The sequence below is a fragment of the Talpa occidentalis genome, unplaced genomic scaffold (assembly GCF_014898055.3).
Source record: "Talpa occidentalis isolate TD23 unplaced genomic scaffold, MPIMG_talOcc4v2.1 talOcc4.16, whole genome shotgun sequence".
In the NCBI taxonomy this organism is placed as follows: domain Eukaryota; kingdom Metazoa; phylum Chordata; class Mammalia; order Eulipotyphla; family Talpidae; genus Talpa; species Talpa occidentalis.
The window spans coordinates 67,326,349-67,347,432 of record NW_023601653.1 but is presented as its reverse complement, the minus strand read 5'-3'; the positions used below and the strand labels follow the sequence as shown (position 1 = coordinate 67,347,432).

The following is a 21,084-nucleotide window of genomic DNA, read 5'->3' as shown; positions in this document are numbered from 1 at the left end:
TTTTTCCAGTGGTGCTTAAAGTTTTGTTCAACTGAAGGAAAAGTCATTTTCTAAAAACTGAATGATAGTAGAATTTTTTAAAATTGCATCAAGTTTCTGTGAAGTGGCAGAATGAAACTGATAAGGGAGAAAATAGTGATAATTTCACATTGTTAGCTTTGATTTTAGACTGTTTAAATTAAAAATGTCCTTATTTTCATAAGGAATAGAATCAAAGAAAAAAATAGAAAATAAAATGGGTTTACAACATTGTATGTGATTCAAAGGCATATACCCCCCTCCTCAGATGCACGTCTGCCCCACACCCATCACAATGGTAACTTTAGTCCTCACCATTTTTATTTTACGTTTTGGTTATAATTATGAAAATATTTTTAGAAGGTAAAAAACAGAGTGTAGATTCATCTAACGATGGAAAATATATACTGAATTTACCAAAGAAAACACAGAGTTGAAAGTAATTTAAAAAAAAAAAGGAAGTAAATGCTGACAGTGAATTTCAAGTGGGTTCTTTTGTTTTGAAAAAGGTTTATACTGTTTTTTCCCCAGATTAAATAATTTCTAATTTTACACAAAAAAGACACTTGCTGAAAAAGTTACTTGCCTTGAGCTTGAGTGTCAGGAGCTTCCTTTCTAAACTCTACTGTCTCTCAGGCCAGTCAGATGGGGGATTACCTTTTAGGTCTTCCTGTGTTGGTGAACTTCAGGAAGTCTGCCTTTTGTAAAGGGTCTTGCCCAACCAAGGCCCAGGTGGGTGGAAGAAAGAAACCACCTCAGGCGCACCACAGCAAACAAGTTGAAAGCAGTTTTATTTAAAGGAACAAGCCAGCTCCTAGCAGCAGTGGGCAGGCCTGAGAAGATTTATGCAGGGACAGATAAAGAAGCAGAACAGCTCCCCCAAGAGTGTGGTCCCAAAAGGGTGGGTGAAAACATCACGGGGGCTTTATAGTTGTGCTCAGGAGTTTGATCTAGGGGATGTGGTATGGTGATCTCAGCTTCTTGATTTGTCAACCTTGGTCCATGTCCAACTATAGATTAATGTGATAGCGTTTTGAGCTTTTTTTTCTTCTTTTGTGATGTTTTGAATTTTCCCTCCTGTTATGTCTCCTGGGGTCCCAGTCCCTATTCCTCCTGTTTTGTCTCCCAAGACCCCAATCCCTAACTTCCTGTCAAGGTCTAACTCCTCACTTGGACACAAAACTCAGATATGACAAAGTGGTACCCCCTGCGCCCAGAGAACACCACTCCCAGTATGACGGAGGGGTAGTATTATTTGTTGCACCTACAAAACTACTTTTAGACAGAAATGCAAAGCAAGCCACTATTTTGCACGACTCAATTTTATTTCATTGCACAACTCAGCCTCTGTCTTAGGCACCTAGCTGTCTCTCCAATTAAATGTTACTCTAGTCTTAAGTCTTATTTTTTTGTCTAATAGTCTCCTCTATTACATCTATATATTCTAGTTCAAATGTTCTTTTCTTGAGATGAATTGTCATCTAAATAATTGGGCCAAGTGTAGTATGCTTAATAGCTAGTATTAGAAAATAGATACAGTATTGCTATGACTGAAGAAAATACACCTGTTTCTGAGTTTATCTATATTACATATATAATAGGTGTTCATATATCATATATACATAGATCTGAATATATTATATATAATGTTTATATATAAAATACAGGACATGTGTATGTCATGTACATGTATGTTTCTAAATATATATAGTATATGTATGTGCATCATGTACAAATACATTTTTAACAATAGAAAGTTTTTATGCACAAAACTAATCAAATGTTTTCATCTGTACTTAGGAGGAAACAAGTAGACTGAAAAAAATTAATTAAAACCTGAGTTGAAAGGAAGTTCCAATATCAAGATCACCCACAGAGAGTAACTTTTCTCAGAAACAAACTCTATCAAGAAACCATGGAAACAGGAGAACTGAAAATGGCCCTTTTCATTCAGTAAATTTACAAATAAAAAATATTGCTTCCTTAGAATTTCCAGGCTTTTAGCAATCTGAAAGATAAAAGGGTCTGGACATGAGCCTTGGCTTCCTCAGTTCCAGCCTCATCAGACCAGATAGAGAAAGCACAAAATGAATCCCGGGAAATGCCTATCTCAGCTCATTACCCAGGTGGCCTTCTGCCTCTGTTAGCCCATTGCTCCCCGCTCTGTTTCCTGGTGAGCTGGTGCTTGGCTGTGTGCACTAGATTTCATCCTATTTGTATGAAAAAGTTGCCTTCTGTTGCACCAAGATAAATTTCCCTATTTGCCTAAAAAGCCAGCAATGTGCTTGAACCCTACGAACTCGCCTTTCAGGTAGATGCAGGAATCTTAACTGTAATATTGCTGCTCTTCACTGCACTATCAACATATTCTTTATTTCTCCATAGAAATCACAGGGAGTTATTTTTGTCACCTTGTGCTGTTGATGAAACAAGATTTGGGAGTTTAAGAATCCTACCTGAGTATATAAAGCCCTTAAAAGGAGCATAGGAACATAAAGCTACGTTTGCCTGACTTCAAATATATATTGTCTTAAGCATAAGCATCAAATTTTACTCTCCCCCCGAAAAAGGCTGGGTCACTTCTGTATCTCTAAAGATAAGACATATTTTTTTGACTTTTTTTTATTTTTAAATAAATTTTATTTTTATATTCCCCATACAATTGCAACCCCCTTATTTTGACCCCAATCCCTCCCCGCCCCGCCCCCACCCCCCATAGAGTGTCTCTGGTTCATAGTTTTTTGTTGATTTTGATTTTCACTTTCTTATAGTTATTCATTTTCCTGGTCCCTTATTTAAGTTTTCTAGATTCCTGCTATGAGTGAGACCATCCGGTATTTTTCTTTTTCTTTCTGGCTTATTTTGCTGAGCATGATCCCTTCCAGCACCATCCATGTTGCTGCAAATTGCATGTGTTTATCTTTTTTGAATGCTGAGTAATATTCCATGGTGTATATGTACCACATCTTCTTGATCCAGTCATCTATTTTTGGGCATTTGGGTTGTTTCCAAAGCTTAGCTATTGTAAATAGTGCTGCTATAAACATAGGGGTGCAGGTGTTCTTTGGAATTGATGTTTCTGTGTCCTTTGGGTAAATCCCTAGGAGTGGAATTGCTGGATCATATGGAAGCTCTATGTTTAGTAGGTCCAGAAATCTCCACACAGCTCTCCATAATGGTTGGACCAGTTTACACTCCCACCAAGAGTGCAGAAGAGTTCCTTTTTCTCCACATTCTCGCCAACATTTGTTGTTGCTAGTTTTTTTTTTTAATATGTGCCATTCTCACTGGTGTAAGATGGTATCTCATGGTAGTTTTAATTTGCATTTCCCTGATTACAAGTGATGTTGAACATTTTTTCATATGCCTGTTGGCCATTTGCATTTCCTCTTCAGAGAAGTTTCTATTTAGCTCTTCTGTCCATTTTTTGACTGGATTATTTTCTTTGTTTGTGTTGAGTCTCATCAGCTCTTTGCAGATTTTTGTGATCAGTCCTTTATCATTAGTGTTGGGTGCAAAAATGTTCTCCCAGTTGGTGGGGTTTCTCTTTGTTTTTGTTATTGTCTCTTTTGCTGTGCAGAAGCTCTTTAATTTGATGTAGTCCCAGCTGTTTATCTTTGCCTTCACTATCACTGCTTTGGGTGATGTGTCTGTAAAGATGTCTTTGATGTGCATATCATGTAGTGTTTCGCCTATATTTCCTTCTATGTATTTTATGGTTTCAGGTCTTATGTCTAGTTAAAGACATATTTTGAGAGAACTAAGGGGTAATGCAGTTTATTACATTTATATTATTATATATCATGAAGGACAGATTTAAAAAAGTTCATGTGGTTTCTTGAAGTTACTTGTTCAACAAGACAAGTCACACGGAGGTCAAAATCAAATGTCCCTTTTAGTGAGTATGAAAGTCAGGGTGCAAAGGTCAGAATAAAATACAAGATACCAGGGAAATTGTGTGTAGGATTTTTATAGGAACAAAATAATCAATAAAAAATCTTAATTATTAATGGCAGATCTTTTTTATGGCTAAAATAGAAGGAAGAAATCCTCTCCCAGGGGAATAAAGAAGATCCTAAATGTGGGGGAGTGAGGTGTAGAGTTCTTGACCTTATGAACAATTTTATCTATGTGAGAAGGACAATGATAGCTATTTAAGAGAAATGAAGGAATAAAGTTGCTTTTTAAAATCCCTGTAACTTGTGTTTCAGTCCCATGTGAGAACTGATAAAACATATTCACTTAAAGTATGATAAAAGAGTTATCTACATTTAAAATTTTGTACTTAAATATATTTCTGTTGGTCCATCTCTAAAATGTTGAGTAGCTCAGAATTATAGAATTATAATCTTTAGAGAATAACAGGATGGTATAATGGAGATATCTTTTCAAAGAACTGTAAAGCGTCTGATGCAACCAACTTTGAAAATCGGATCCTATCAGTTTTTCTGGTAAACTCTAGATCTCTGTTGCAGTCAAATCAGTGTCACAAGTTTGTTTATCATTTCTTTTAGCTCTATTCAGCTATGAAATTATATGGGCAGAAAATGAAAACGGTATGATTTACACCATTTTTCAATCAGCAGTTTTGTCCCAGAAAAACTCTAAAGTTAGACAGCTTAGCATCTAACATTCAGGGACATTAACAAACTATGTTTAAAACATTTTGAATAGTAATGGTTCTAATCTCTTAATGTTTTCACACAATTTATTTGCAGCAGCTGCCTGCCTTGCAGGTCCCGGGCTTCAGGTTGCCACTCCCTCCTCGGCACCAGGATGATGTGCCAGAAGAAGCTGTAGCAATTTCACCATGGGGCACCAGCGTGGCAGTGGTAACTGAGGAGAGCAGGGATGGGGCAGCCAGCCCGGCCAAGAAAACCCAGGTGGCGCAGGAAAAGCAAAGTGCCGGTGGGCCTGCGCAAGAGCTGGAAGCAGCAGCTCAGCGGAGAGTTCCAGCAGCCGTACTTTATCAGGCTCATGGAATTTGTTGCAGAAGAAAGAAGGCACCACACTGTGTATCCACCCCACAAACAAGTCTTCACCTGGACTCAGATGTGTGACATAAGAGATGTAAAAGTTGTCATCCTGGGACAGGATCCCTATCATGGACCCAAGCAAGCTCATGGGCTTTGCTTTAGTGTTCAAAGACCTGTTCGACCTCCACCCAGTCTGAAAAACATTTATAAAGAACTGTCTACAGACATAGATGGTTTCGTTCATCCTGATCACGGAGATTTATCTGGGTGGGCCAAGCAAGGTGTTCTCCTACTCAACGCTGTCCTCACGGTGCGGGCACATCAAGCCAACTCTCATAAGAGCAGAGGCTGGGAGGAGTTTACTGATGCAGTTGTGTCCTGGCTGAATCAGAACTCCAGTGGCCTCGTTTTTTTGCTCTGGGGCTCATATGCGCAGAAGAAGGGCTGTGTCATCGATAGGACGCGGCACCACGTGCTGCAGACAGCTCATCCCTCCCCATTGTCGGCATACAGGGGGTTTTTTGGGTGTAAACATTTCTCTAAGACCAATGAGCTGCTGGTCTGGCAAGGAACCTATCAACTGGAAGGATCTGTGACCATGCACCAAGTCGGGGCCTCCACTGGCGTCAAGTATTTGCCAGTTAAGATGTTGAGTTGAAAAAATAATTTCCCTGATAATTCTTAAGCACTCTTGTATAAAAGGGAAAGCTTTAGTTCTGCAGCCGTGAGCCAGGCTGCCCAGGAGCAGCGGCTTCAGCCAGCCAGAAAAAACAAAGATGGCAGCATGAGCCCATGTCTGTGCAGCATGCCGTTGGCCTAAAAAAGCTGTCAAGGGAGACTCCTCAGAAAGGAGGTGAGGTCAGGTGCTCTTTCTCCCCTCTGTTAGCCTGCATAATAGCAGAAGTGGGGAGAGGCTAGCCCCTTTCGGTGCCTGTTGCTACTCATTTTTACCTGTTAGGTCAGACTTAGATTATAAGGTGCTAAGTTTTTTTTTTTTTTTTTTTGGAAAGGCTTCCCTTGGCCCCGGGGTTGGCCTTTGAGGCCAGCCAAGTCCACAGCTTCCCTTGGTCTTCCACACAGCCACAGGCCTCCAGAAGGAAGCATCATAGGGGCTTTTTTTTTTTTTTTTGCAAGCTTCAAAAAATCTAGCCCTGATATTAAGGATCAGCTGCCTGGTTGTAGTCTAGAATAACATTCCAGAGGAATGATCCTCAAGGATGAGCAGGAGACACAGGTGAGCTGGCTCATGTTTATGCCTTACTGTGGGTGTTTCTAGGAATAATTTGTGAACGTTTAACAGGAATGAGAAAGGGTTTTATTGTTTTTGTTTTTGTTTTTTAAGAGGAAATGTTTTCTCAAGGGTTTATCCTGACTTGGAGTTTTTAAGGCAGTGTTGATTCACTGCAAAATGTTTTATAGACTGAAATTGCTTTTGGAACACTGGAGAATTTTTTTCCCTTTAATTAGATGTATATATGTGTTTAATCCCTTGTTTGAGAGACAATCTTTATTCAGTACCTCTGTACTAGATCCTGTTAGAAATAGTTTTTGCTCTTAGCTGGGTGAGAGTTTGGTAATAAAGATTGCTGAAGTTTCACAAAAAATAAAATAAAATAAAGTAGATTAAACTTTTAATAATACACAGATTGCTAAATCAACAACCTCAACATTACTAATTTAAATAAATGAGAATATAAGTACTAAATGATATACCTGGTTACACATAACTGGAATACACCTGGATTACAAATATTTAAATTTTAAAGAGCAATTAAAATGCATTTTCATGGGGAGGTGGAGGAGGAAGTTATTTTACACTCACAGGTTGCTACTTAGCATGTACACAGTGGTAAAGACAGGCCATTTGCTTAGATACTTGGGAATTTCCAAATCATTTAGTATAGCACTGCACTCCATCAAAACTCCTACCTGCGATCCCCCAAATCACAACAGGATCCAGCAAAATCAAATCAAGTCCTCCTGGACCTTGCTCCAGAGCTGTGGCCTGTGTCAGTTCTGGTTAAATATTTAAATATCACCCTGTGCACTTGTGATTTGTAGTGACAGAGCAAGAAAAGAGTCTTTTACTTGAGAGAGAGGGAGTTCAGTGAAATGATTGTGAAATAGAATAAAAGGGCTATGCAACAGCTATTTCCCTTCGGCTTCAGCAATAATTGTAAGGCTGAAAAACAAGAACATCAGATGAGAAGTTAGCAAAGGATGCACCTATAAAGAAATCTTATTTGCCTGACGATTTAAATGCTGTCATTTTTTAATCTGTTTTTGCCTCTATTGGTGTAGCCTTCTCCTTCCTCATGTAAGTTTAAGAGCAAGTGCCTTACTTCTTAGTGAATTTAGAAGAAGCATTTTAATCTAAATCTTCGATCTTCACTAATGCAGCTGCCTTTTCGCAAATCCAGGAGATTTCAGCACTGCAGCGGGAAGTATAAATATTTCCATTTTGATAGTAGGCACATTCTTTGGATCCATTGATCTGGGCATATTCTGTAGTACTAAGTCTGAAAGTGAATCAATCTAAAGTTAGTTATTAATTGCATACTTGAAATTCGATCATAATTCCATATTCTCAGCTACCCTTACAACCAAATATCTTGTATCTGAGTGTTGGCAGGCTTCTGTTTCCACAATACACTCAAATCCTTAAAGCTAGCATGTATAGGTCTTTGTTTCAGGTTAATCAGGTAAAATTTTTAAGATATATAAATTCTGAGTTGAGAATACCAACAACATGATCAAAACCACAAATTGAGATTATATTAGAAGTAGTAAAGTTACTTTCCCTTGAAACCTTATGAAGAAAATCAGAAAAGCGAAAACATAGGCTGCGTGAAAAATTATTACATTTTTCTTTGCAAAAATATAATTGTGATATATTTATACATTTATGAGGCGTGAAGCAGAGGTTAAGAGAGAAAATGAATGAATGTGTAGATATGACTCCAGTGTCACATTCCCTTGTTACTCTGCTCAGGAATTGTTGGTACCTTATCTAATGTCAGAAGAAAGGTACACTCAGCTGGTCTCCATCTTCTGTGTATTCCCAGGTTTTTTTGTCAAAGGGTCTGCATTGCACTCAATATTCTCTCGCTTCAGGATTGGTTTGCTAAATCCTATTCTTAGTAAATGCACTTATTCAGAGTAACCTTTATCCAGTAGGAACTGGCTGTGTGATCCTCAAGTTCAGCCTTTCTAATCTGAAGGTGACAGCTCAGGGCATGAGTATCTGCAGACTCTGAACCTCACATGATGGCTACCTCCTCCATGTTTTCATTGGGAGTGGGTGGAGGCCAGGCATGATAAAAGTTCTTTGGTAGAAGGGGCACCTCTTCATACAATCTCAAATGGAAACAACTGCACTTAGATGTTGTGATGGTACCACCCGTGGAAGCCCAGTCTAGCAGGAATACTGCAGATGGATCATATCATGATAAACGTTGCTCTGGTTGCAAATCATTTTTTTCTTTATTAATCTGCTTACGCATTCTGACCTTTGATTTGTGTGAAACTCGACCAATAGCCTTGCTATGACTGGTAAGCGTGTAGGAGACTGGTGTTGAGTAGAAAAAGCCATGGCAAAATAATGGGTCACGAATGAAGATAAAGTATAAGTAGGCAGAAAAGTATAGACATATCATTGTTATTTAAGGAAATGATTGGGTCACAGGGGAAGCACAGTATTTTTGCTAGAAAATAAACATAATTTAGATTAAGAACACCTTGATAGCATGATTAAAGAGTAAAACAGGAATGAATTAGATGATTAATAACTTGATGGCATAAGAAGCAGGGGAAAAACCTGCTACACCCAGAAAGATGCCAGTGATTTTAAATTTCATTTAACATGCAAATACCATATTTTATGTTAAAATAAGATTATTATTGTATCATTTTAATATATAGCTATGATGAGGGATTTTCCAGGAAATATTTGATTTTGTAGTTGTTAGAAGAATTTTGCATTTTTTAAGTTGGAATATATTTTTTTCATAACTTTAAATAGCTGCAAACAATGCAATTTCTTTGTAGTCTATATATTCTATAAGCACTGTAAATTTTTCATCAAAATCTTGAAGTGGCAGATTTAACTCATCTTAATTCATAAACACTTGCCATATAATGTAATTGATTTGCCATATAATCGTAAACCTGATTATTAAACAGATCTGTTAATTCAGATACTTTCTGATAGAAAATGTTTGAGAATTCTTCAATTTAAATCAGTGTGTTAATGTGTGTTTTATGATAAACACCATCCTTCTGGATTGTAAGTTTGGGGAACCACATAACTGAGAAACAGAGGTCATGGAGCCTAAATCACTCAGTCCTGATTTTGCCACATATGAGCTAAATGACCACAAACAAATTATAAAATCTTTCCATGATCATTTTTTTCCTCTATAAAATGAGAAAGTAACAATGCTTTTCTAATAGGGTTAATATTCATAAAATACATTGAACATTGTATTATTTATGTTTGTTAAATAAAGAGGTGAATGTAAATTAGTAGATGAGGTTCAATGTCGCATGATGAGTTTGTCTCATGATGAAATTAGGTACATCCTCTGCATTACTGTTATTGAAGCTCTCTTGTCTTATAAGTTGTGCTCACTTCAATATCTAAATATATATAGAAACTTATAATTCTTACACTTAACACCCATTATCTTAGTATCCCCTGGAAAGCTTGGTTTCCCTCAAATAACTAAAGACTTACAAGGATGGGGAGAGGGTAGACCCATCCTCCCATAGCCAACTTCTGCTGGGTGGATCCCACGATAATCCCAACCAGAAGAAAGAAAATTTGTGTATTGGATGCGATTTGAGAAAATCCTGAGAGAGAAAACAGGTTAAAAAAAACTATGTTAGAGTCATATTCTAATGAGCAAAATGGGAAACACGTGTGAAATTTATTTATTAATTCTCATTCAAAAGTCAATGTAGTCCTACTGTGTGAATCAGAAATTCTGTCATGGGTAATTTCTACAACCAGAGAAGGAGATTCCACTGACCTTTTCTTCCCAGCTGTTGATCTTCACCAATGTGGAGTTCTTGTCCATGCAGTCTTGTCTACTGTTAACCCAGGTTTTCTCCTCCTTTATTATGAAATAATAGCAGCTGTTTTGGTACCATTGCCACATCTTAGGACAAGGATTACATTTGTGGTCTGCAAAAGAAATTACACCTATTATTACAAACAAAATAACTCCAGAGTGATTGGAGAAGGTTTTGGAAACTAAATCATTTGACAGTAGGAGCCTCTGAAAATGAAGTCACTCCTGATTATGGGTTCAGGCAATAGCGATTGAAATTCTCTTTTCACAGCTCAAGTTTCTGCCCTCTGAAATACCAGGTATGCTGCTAACTTCTTCTAACAAGAGGATCTCCTGAACAGCAGTTTGTGAAGGGAGGAAATGAAGAATCAGATTGAAATCATAACAAATTGTTTCCCAAATCTGCCTCTGTGTCTTTAAAAACATTAAACAAATTGGTAGCTTCCCTGGCCTTTTATGCATTCAGCATGACATCATTTAGAGGTTGTTGGATAACATAAACGTTTCATTCTCTAAGGGGAGGGGAGCTCATGATCGACCTCAACTGTGGCAATTGAGTTGATCTGACTAGTCAGCAGGTCCTGGTTACCTGAAATGTGAGTGATTAATTCTTGGCAAAGTTTGATGGCCATTCGCCCCTGCCTTTTCAACAGGTTGGAAATCTGGGACTTGAGAAATTGCTCCTCCGTGGGCAAGTTCAGCAGTTTGGATTCGTTATCTTGCTGCTGGTGGATGACTTTCTGCAGTTGACTCACCTTCTCTGAATCTGAGTTAATTTTGTGAGACATCTGCAAAACTCCAGGACACAACAGGAGACAAGTTCAGTTATTCTTCCTTGCTCATGATAGCCAGAGATTATTCTCTTAATCCAGAAATATTTCTTGGATCGTTTAATATTTATTAACAGCTGCTAAAGTTTGAAATACCATGGAAGAAACATAACAGATGTCTGTTTCAAATGATTTAGATATCATCCTTATTGTTTTATTCATATTTTAATATGATTATAGTTGTATTAAAATAAAAATTAATGATTATACGTCTCCAACATTTATCCACAAATCTGCAATTTAAATAAACACTTTGGTGATTCATCTGCTTAAATCTAAGACCCATTTAAGAACTTTAGAAAAATTAAGGAACTTTGGGTAAAAAAATGGTCTGCCTTTCCTTGAACCAACCAGCACATATTAATGCATCTTCATTTTTTAAAATATGTATTATAGAAAATCAAACTAATAATCCTTATAATAATTGGCTATCAAATATCTGTTTCTGCTGTAGGACCATTATATTTCTTTTCACAAGGGTGAGACACATCATTAGCCTTTATAAGCCCAAATATTTAGGTATGTCTAAAGCTTAATTACCCAGAGATCTTGTATATACAAAAAGAAAAGAAAGTAGCAAAGATATAAACATTCATGGGAAAATATTTGATTGCAAGCCCTTTGAAAGTGAACATTGCCATTTCCCTACTCTAAATAGCATATATTTAGCACCCCACAAAGTGTGTATTCTCAGGATATTTTTCCACGTACCGTTAGTACAGGATTCCCTATCCTGCTCACCCCAGATTGCCCAATGGCAAGTCAAAATCAAAGGAATATTCCTTTTTGCCTGTGATGCATGGAGGTGGGGTTTCCATGGTTACGTGGACATGGTTCAACTTCCTTCTTACTGAGTAAGTTGTATCAAGCAATTCTTCCTCCTTGTTTTGTATCTATTTTTTGTTTATAGCCATCAGGCTGTTGCTATTGCTTAGAGGTATTCCCTACTCTAGAAAGTTCTTAGGTGAGTAGATTGTCAGTTTTGTACTGTTTTAGAGGTAAGTGAAATGGCATGCTGGTCCTTGAGTCCTCATTTGCCCCCCTGTTTCCCAACATTGGAATAATGTGTTTCTAAGCAAAAAGAGGCTCCTTATTCCAACCTACAACTAGAAAAATAAAAGTCTACATAGTGCATTCTAGTTTGTCAAAGAAAAACAGTGAATTCAGTTTAAAATCTTTGTAGCAATAAAGGATGCCCCCTAGTGGCTGATCTTAGAGATACAGACAATGAGAGAGATGAATTGATTGAAAATTTAACAGGATTCAGAATGCTTACCCCGTCATGAAATCTAACCTGAATTTCCATAGTTTAAAATATTTTTTCTGATTACCTTTCTTGGGTTTGATGCAAATATACTTACACACAGTCCCCAAGGTCACCAGTGCTATCAACAGCATCAGGCAGAGCATTAGCAGGCCCAGGGCAGTCTGACGCCATATGGGGGATAGAGCTGGATACCCTGAAGAGAGCCAGCAGACACATTAGCAAACAGAATTGCCTGTGGTTGTTAGGCTTTGGGTTACTTTTTCCACTTGGAAAGCTTTCTATCTAAATCTCCTAAAATTTCCCTCTTGTTTCCTCCATGCCCTCATCTAAAATAATAATAATAATAATAATAAAATAAAAAGTATATGTAGTAAATGCCTTGCTAAGATTTCTCCACTTATCTCCTCCACTATTCTCCTGTTCCTTAAGATTAAATATCTCCTAATTGTTTAAGTTTGTATTTTCCTCATCATATTCTTTCTTTTAGTGTTCTGAGTGCATGAAGAGATGTGGAAACTATCTCTGGATGATTTTGACAATACAGTGGACCCCACATTTTTGAGATTGCAAATTTCAAGGAGGCAGGTGTTCTTTTGGATTCTATTTTGACTTTTCATCCAGACTATTTATCATCTAGCAACAGGAATGAATGAATGTTGAATGAAGAATGTGCAATCTAACCTAAAGAAACAGAATAGACTAGAAAGCTAGTGGGTAACTCTTTAGGATTTAGTATGCGACCTTTTAAAAATATATTCACATACAAATGACTCTCACATGCACTTGACCTTCCTGTTTCTTAATTCGGGATCTAATGGCATCTAGTCCAGTGTTTCTGATAGATGCATGCCTTCTTCAAGCAACTGTTGGGGGTGCCATATCCTCAGCTCCTTTTTCCTCAGGGGTTACAGTTAGATTTTATATTAGACACATATAAAGTCTACCCCCAACCCCTTTTTGTAAAACATCTCCCCTAAACCACATACAGGTGGGTTTAAACTAAAAAAAAAATTTAAAAAGAAGGACAACGCAGTTCATATGTTTTAGGTGATTCAGAGTAATAACCTTGAACCATTAACAGAAGGTAAAGGACATAATCTGATATATTAAATTGGATTCTTGACCACAGAGACTGCTGTTTCTTCCAAGTATCAGAGACTGAGACTAGAACTGAGCCTGGCTCTGCCACATATCTGTTGTATGAACTTAGTTAAATCTTTAATTTATTTCACTTAAGTTTTCTCATTAGTACATTGGAGAAAGGATTACTATTATTCTGTCTACTTCAAAATTATGTTCTGATAACAATGTGATTCACTTATATAAACCACTATAGAGATAGTATAGTAGTTGGGTATTTCAACTCCTAGAAAAAGTTTCTAGGTTTTTTTTTATTTTTCCCCATCCCTTACCCCTAGTTCTAGAAAAAGTTTTAAATAGTTATAAGGCAGAAATTGGTTTTTGTCCATTTCTGACAACTCTCCCCTCCAACTTTTTTCTTCATTTATTTATACATTTGAAAAGAAAAATTCTTCCACTTCTCCATTTTAAAGACTTCTAATCTGGCTTCTAAAATAATATCCCCTGTGCATCTTTTTGCAAGGTGTAAATATCAAGGACTTGTAAAAAGAAACCCTAGTTCCCAAACTCATTTAAAGTGTTTCACTGTAACACAGAACTTCATGGAACTTAGTGACATCACACAATTTAGAGAAGTTCTGGAAGCCACATATTTTCTACAAAAATTAGGGATACTCTGCTAATAGATCATGTAATTTTTGTCTCCATTTTGGAGAATCCATAGTGTGCCTCCTTTACCATCAGTTCCAAAGTCAGCACCTCGACACATTCACACCTGTCCATCCCCCAGGTCACATCTTACGTCCTCTGAGCTCCTACCTCTTTTCCTTAGGTTATTTCTATCCCGGTTATTTCTTGCTCCAGCAGAATCTTGAAATGTGAGTGTCGCGTAGGTCACGTCTTCAGACATTGTAGAAGAAAGCACTACTACAAATTATGTAATGTGTCGATATCTTCAGGCCCAGAAACAAGATGTTCTTTTCAAGGCTGGGAACTTTTATTTAGATAGTCAGTTGACACAAGACAGTCCCTGCTCTCCCTCTTGGAGGACAGAATGACAGTCGGCTTTTCTTCAGAGAAAGAGGAGTCAACTCTTCTCCTCAGACATCAGACTATCATAGATCTAAGCGGGTCTGCTCTTCTAGCATTGTTTCTTGTTGTGAAAACAAAGATCAGAACAGTGTTCCATGGAGGAATTCCCATGCTCCTCCACATAAAGCCTGCTGTGAATATTTTAATAAAGTGTCAACTTGCTGTCTTTATGTGTCAAAGGTCAGCTAAAGCTATATGAAGACATCAGAGCGGGTACATACTCACCATATCAGATATCAAACAGATACAAAGAAAAGAAGAGCTGTGTAGTTACACATTGTGCATGACTATTTCAACTTAAATGAATTAAATTAAAAATCCTTTTCTGTAGTCACAGTAGTTATTTTTCAAGGGATCAATAACCACAATGGTTATTGACCGCAGACCTGCCTTCCTACAGTTACAGAACATTCTCCTGGACAACACTGCCCCAGAGTCTTGACAAATCCATCCCTAATGAAAGAAACTGCTCTGTGACCTCAGTCCCAGAGTACCGGCTTCTGTTTTTCCAGCTCATTCCCTATAGTGATTCAATGACCCATAGTTCTGTGATGCCCACAGGGATACCATACTTGGTGACCATGCCACCTTTTCACTGCCATAAATTCTTCATGTCTCATTTTCTATTTTACCTGACTTAAACATTTTACTAGGGCCAACTCTAACAATCACTTCCTTACATACCCTTACAAATTCATTACCTACCCCATCATTCAGATGTATTTGTAAAATGCTATCTGAGTAAATACAATTGTACTTACTCCACACTGTTACAAGCAGCTGAATGTTGTAACCATATTAACTCATTTTGGTTTTTTTTCAATACAACTTTCCAATACTCTTGCTAATTATTCTGTTCTTCACTAACTCGTACACTTTCACATTATTACTTTTTCAGAGAACACTTTTGAAGTGGTGCCCATGTTAGAAAGTATCCAGGGAATGGACAAAATGGAAATTAAGCAAAATTATTTACAAAAGAGAATGGAATACGAAGACATGAAGAAAATAAAAAAAAATTTTAAAAAGCAGAACAAAAAGGTGACCACAAGGGGGAGCCAGAGTAGGACTAGTAGATCGGAATTTATTTTGAAACAAAATTCATCCAATTAGGATAATAAAATATCCTTATTAAAACAAAAAGCAGTGGGGCCTCCCCGGTGGCGCAGCAGTTGAGCGCTGGGTTGCGAACCTGCCCGAGGCCTCCGCGGCGCTGGTTCGATCCCCGGCTGCTCCCCAGCCACCGGAGGAGGGTCCCATATGGCCCGCAGACCTCTCCTGCCGCCCGCTGCTCCCCTCAGCAGTGTACTTCGGTCCTTCTGCCTGCTCTGCTCCCCGCTCTGGCTCTGGTGAATTCTCTCACCCTCCCGCTCTTCTGACTCTACCCAGTGCTTGTATAAATAAAAAAAAAAAAAAAAAAAAAAAAAAAAGCAATGAAGACAGCTTGATTGACTCAAACCCCAAATCAATATTTACTTTTCCTATGCCTTTTTCCAAGTTACTTAACCTCTATGATTTGTTTTTATTAGTCAAATTACACAAACGTAATGCTTATCACAAAAGTCATTGCTACAAGTACAAGGAAGCAAATAAATGGTACCTCTCCCTGTTATTAACAGAAGTAAATTTCAATTATTCTACATGATATTAAAAAGAAAGAAAGCTTTGCAGTTGCACAAATACTTTTAGCAAAGCTTAAATAAATCAATCTAAATGAGCACAGTTAGGGTTGCCCAAGCCTGGTAACACTTACCATGGTCTGAAATTATCACGCTGAAATTATCTCTTCTTTACCCTCTGCGTTCACCATCCTCTACTGGCATAATAAGCACAACAAGAGCACAACTCTTGTGTGTTTTGTTCACCACTTGACCTCCAGAAAATAGAGTAGTATACCAGATGGTCTCACTCATAGCAGAAACTTAGAAAACCTAAATAAGTAACCAGGAAAAAGACTAATTATAATTAAGTTACAATCAAAATCAAAATCAACAAGCAACTATAAACCAGAGACACACTACAGTCGGGGGGAGAAGGGAGTAGGATCAAAACAATGGGGGTGGGAATGGTATGGGGACTATAACTAAGATGAAGATGTATACATTGTGCAAAATTGAAAAATGATGTAAAAATATATAAAATTTAAAAAATTTAAAAAGAAAAAAAAAAGAAAATAGAATAGAATAGTCCTTGGGACTTCCCAGTGGTTAATAATTATATGTTCAAGTAATTTACTAATGAATTCTCCCTCCAAGTGTATTTTATAGTGATTTCAACAGAATAACTTATATTCCACTATCCTGTGCCTGAATCCTCAGCTCAAACATGCTTAATCAATTTGCTTTCCCATGATCCACCACACTCATGCAAACTTCCATAGCTTTGCCCTGCCTGGTAAACATCACCTTCTCATCTCACCTTATTCACATTTTGCCTTTTCTTCAAATCTTTATTTTAAAAGATTTATTTATTCATGCATACAAGAACTGGGGTACAGACCAGTCTTAATATATGTCATACTTATTCTGTTTGGCTATTCTGTATAACTTTTATTTGCAGATGTTTTATATGCATGTGTGTGATAAATTTTCAGTGGTATGGGTGCAGGTTGACACTTTTTCCCCCTTCATTTTCTCTACTGTGTAAAACAAAATCCTCCACCACAATGAATAACAAAGAGTTATTCATTGTTTAGATCACTAACTTTTAATAAATTTCAGTCTCTAAGCTTCAGCTTTCTGAAAATGAAAGAGAAAATATCAATTATGGTTTTGTTTTGTGGCAGGAAATTCTACCTCTTTCCAAAAATTAATAGTAATTTACAGATGTGCAGCTGGCTAGTCATTCATGACAAAGCAATAAGCTGAATGCAGAGGACCAAGAGAGAATAGGGCATCACCCACGAACGTACCTAAGGGTTAGCTTGAAGGTGATGTACCTTAAAGAGTCTGTCCAAAGCTGTCACCAACTGCAAAAATGCTTACTTCCTTTATAATTTTTCAATTTTGAGAAGTTATTGTAACACTCGTGATAGTCAACATCATTTTCCTTTTGTCTTTGCATATCCATTAGTTATCATTATATATTGATCAGTCTTACCCACTAAATTCCTTTCTACCCTTATACCTAGTCACTTATTCTTATGTCTTTCACTCATTCTTTAGCTGGAAACATAGATAATGGGGTCTGGACTATACTTAAATTTGAAAGACATCATCAAGTAGTGGAAAGAATTTGGAAATTAGGTAGATGGTACTGCTTTATACAAGTATGATCAAGAGACTCAATATTCCTTAAACTTCTCTTTCTATATGTATGGTATATAGTATATCTACCACAATATATAGTGTATATATACATACTAGTATGATAATGCCCATTGACAGGTATCCATTCACCAAGTAGTTTATCAACAAAGATCTATTGACTACCCACTTTCTACCAGTCATTATTTTAGAGCAACAGAATACATTCTTTTGGGAATAAGAGACAAAAATTATACATATGAGAAGACTCTATGTGTGTCAAATAATGGTAAGTGTTATGTAAAAGAATGAAGCAAAGCTAGGAGACAAAATTGTGTGCCGTTGTGTGGTAGGGTCGAGGAGGTTATTCTAAATACACAAAAAAAGGTCAAAGAGTTAAAGTCTAAGGCTCCGTCCCATGAGGACTGATACCATGACTTTCTCCAAGAATATTCACCATCAATTTCAGTATCTGAAATAAACATTAATGAAATATTTGGCCTAAAATAAATAGGATAATTTATAAATTTATGTAAAATGCTTATTAAACTATAAAATATTCAACAAGTAAAGGTTTTTATTCAAAATTCAAATTCAGGTCCTCCCCTGGTGGCGCAGCTGTTGAGCGCTGGGCTGCGAAGCTGCCTGCAGCCTCTGCAGCACCGGTTCAATCCCCGGCCCCAGGAGAGGGTCCCACATGGCATGCAGATCTGTCCTGCCGTGCCTGCTGCTCCCCTCAACAGTGTGTTTCATCCGTCTGCCTATTCTGTTCCTGACTCTGGCTCTGGTGAATTCTCTCACCCTCCTGTGCTTCTGACTGTACCCAGTGCTTGTATAAATAAATAAATAAATAAATAAATAAATAAATAAATAAATAAATCTTTTAAAAAAATACAAATTCATCAGAATCAGATGTACTTTCAGTTGTACGTCTCGGATCCCTGAGAAGAGGGAGCTATAAAACATGCAAGCAGAAATAAACTATGTCGTAATGTGTCTTGCAAGGTAGTCAAAAAATATCTAGCAAAGCCCTTGGGCTTTGAAAGAGGGAAAAGCTTGTTATCTCTATCTTTCTTCCTGCAATTCTCTGCTTATCTTTGCTGAGTAACTCAACTTTTATTTATAGAATGTGTTGAAGGAGAAAACAGAATTTAGACTAATGTATCGCTGACCTGACAGTTTGCTTCACCCAGTGAGTACTCACTTCTCATACTACAAAGCCACATTTAGGGGGGCCTGTAATGTTTGGGGTACAAATAAAAGCAAATTTATTTCTATGGCACATAGATCTAGCCTGTGCTAGAATTACCAAAGATCCAGAAACCAAACTTAATTGCAGTTGGAAAGAGGAAGCAACCAAAGGAAAACCCAGAGGCTGAGCTATATGTGAGGATATATAGACATTTTGTGATAAATGTGAAGAACGTCATCTTTGAGGCTTATGTCACCCATTTCAGTTTTGTCTACTTTTGGTGTTCAATGCACAGTGTAAGCATTCTTTAATACGTAACTGCTTCATGAATCAAGATGTAAGCCCAGCACATTGTTGGTGGTTGACAAGAAAAATAAATGGGATTATTTTCATACTAATTAAACCAATTGCTGAAGACGTAGAAAATGTAGAAAACCCCTAAAGCAAATCAATTATTATATTTCATACCTTAACATTTCTGTTCCTCAAATAAGAAAAATGTTTACAATAACTATAAAAACATCTAAATGTCCACAGATCTTGTATTTGTTTTATTAACTGTTTTATTAACTGTAATTTTTCTGAAATTAAATATTTTCACTAGGAGAACAGAGTAAAAATCTTTCTTGAAAAAGCTCCACTTGACCATATGAACTATAGCTTACCCAATTTTTTTCTCTGTCACTAAGTCACAATTATTTCTTGGTGTTTAATCATCACCATAGTCCCTGTGCTCTTCCTGCCCCTGTTTTGATTCCTCTACTTCCCCCTCCCTTGCAGAATGTTTGGTTCTCCTGTGTTCCTCCTATAAGTGAAACCATCTGATATTTTTCTCTTTCCTCCGGGTTTATTTCACTGAACAGAATCCCTTCTAGCTCCATCCATGTTACTGCAAATGGGATGAGTTTATCTTCTTTGATTGCTGAATAATATTCCATTGTGTATATATACCGCATCTTCTTGATCCAGTCATCTATTTTGGGACATTTGTGTTGTTTCCATATTTTGCCTATGTAAACAGTGCTGCAATAAACATAGGGGTGCAGGTAGCCTTTTGAATTGTTTTTGTGACTTTGGGTAGATTCCTAGGAGTGAAATTGCTGGGTCATATGGGAGCTCTATTTTTAGTAGTTTGAGGAACCTCCACACAGCTTTCCATAGGGTTGGACAAGTTTGCATTCCCACCAGCAGTAAGTACTAGTAGCTTCTGTTTCAGCCAATGTGGGCTCTTTGCTCCTAGCCGCCCATGATAACCCCGACCTTCCAGTGCAGTCCAGGACCTGTTCCATCACATCCCGCCATCTCCTGCTGTCCCTCATATGCCCAGTACTGCTGGTCTTCTTTTCCCATTACCCATCATTTTGGCTCTTTCTTCCTGCCTCATTTTAGTGTCTTTTTTCTAAAATGTGCAGAAATAGGGCCTCCCTGGTGGCGCAGGCAATTGAGTGCCACACTGTGAAGCTGTCCGCAGCCTCTGCAGCATGGGTTTGATCCCAGCTGGCCAGCGAGACTCCCATATGGTGCAGCAGACCTCTCCTGTCTCGCCCGCTGCTCCCCTCAGCAGTGTATTTCATCAGTCTGTCTGTTCTGTTCCCCACTCTGTCTCTGGTGAATCCTCACCCTCCTGCAGATCTGGCCTGTACCCCAGTTCTTGTATAAATAAATAAAATCTTTAAAAAAAAAAAGTGCAGAAGTTAATTTCTCAGAAGAAAGGAAGCTTTTCTGGCCATGGAGATTTCTAAAAATATCTGCTATAAAACTCCTATGACAATAGACAGTACTATCTCAAATAGTCCTCCAGTAAGTACAGCAGCCAACTTCCTATGACTGTTCTTATAACTACATTCACTGTAAACCAAAATGACAGTTTAAAAACCCTTTTCAAAAAGTTAAATGTGTGAACTGTATATTATAATGTGATGTAGGAAATATCCCTCCCACAAAGAGCTCTTCACCCAAGTACCATCATGATTAAAATTCCACGATTTCATTAAATGAAGATTTTTTCATTTTTGAAAATTCACTATAAGGGGAAAGCATGACTTAAAGGCAATACATGAGTCTGAGCTGTATTATTTCACTTTGATTGGTTTCCTTCAATGACTAAACCTAAGCAATATGAAGTCTGTCTTATATGGAATCTCAAATTTTTGAAAATTTGATTTGGGAAAGAAATAAGAATTTGGATGAATGGCAGGTTGTAATTACAAATGGTTTCTTCTAACACAAGACCATGTAGCATCTAATTGAGCCTGTATTAAAAAATATTATCCTTGGTCCTTACAGTGGGGCCATCTATAGTTCTGCTGATG

At 37.4% G+C, this 21,084-nt stretch overlaps 2 protein-coding genes across 3 annotated transcripts; one reads left to right on the top strand and one right to left on the bottom strand.

Moving 5' to 3' along the window:
• The first annotated feature begins 663 nt into the window (after positions 1-663).
• On the top strand, positions 664-5,612 carry LOC119247025 (uracil-DNA glycosylase-like). The gene is given in 4 exon segments (XM_037513251.2): positions 664-750; positions 4,737-4,915; positions 4,917-5,552; positions 5,554-5,612. Coding segments are annotated over 4 exon segments (939 nt in total). The 3' UTR covers positions 5,591-5,612.
• A 534-nt stretch (positions 5,613-6,146) lies between these two features.
• On the bottom strand, positions 6,147-14,366 carry CLEC12B (C-type lectin domain family 12 member B). 2 transcript variants are annotated; one of them, XM_037514369.2, is made up of 7 exons: positions 14,063-14,366; positions 12,258-12,356; positions 10,656-10,862; positions 10,025-10,179; positions 9,730-9,845; positions 7,337-7,513; positions 6,147-7,176 (listed from the first exon to the last, which is right to left on the bottom strand). In XM_037514369.2, exons 1-6 carry the CDS (start codon positions 14,151-14,153, stop codon positions 7,363-7,365), a joined length of 819 nt encoding a protein of 272 aa, XP_037370266.1. In that variant the 5' UTR covers positions 14,154-14,366; the 3' UTR covers positions 6,147-7,176; positions 7,337-7,362. The 2 variants fall into 2 exon arrangements, with proteins under 2 accessions (XP_037370266.1, XP_054552428.1); XM_054696453.1 differs by having other exon boundaries at positions 6,149-7,513; positions 14,063-14,364.
• Between the last annotated feature and the right edge of the window lie 6,718 nt (positions 14,367-21,084).

Excerpts from the sequence above, each read along its gene's own strand:
- CLEC12B (XM_037514369.2), bottom strand. The coding sequence starts at position 14,153 with ATGTCTGAAGACGTGACCTACGCGACACTCACATTTCAAGATTCTGCT. Across the intron at positions 12,357-14,062 it reads AAATAACCTAAGGAAAAGAG|GGTATCCAGCTCTATCCCCC; the intron begins GTAGGAGCTCAG and ends GGCTCTCTTCAG. Across the intron at positions 10,180-10,655 it reads ATTAATCACTCACATTTCAG|ACCACAAATGTAATCCTTGT; the intron begins GTAACCAGGACC and ends TTTCTTTTGCAG.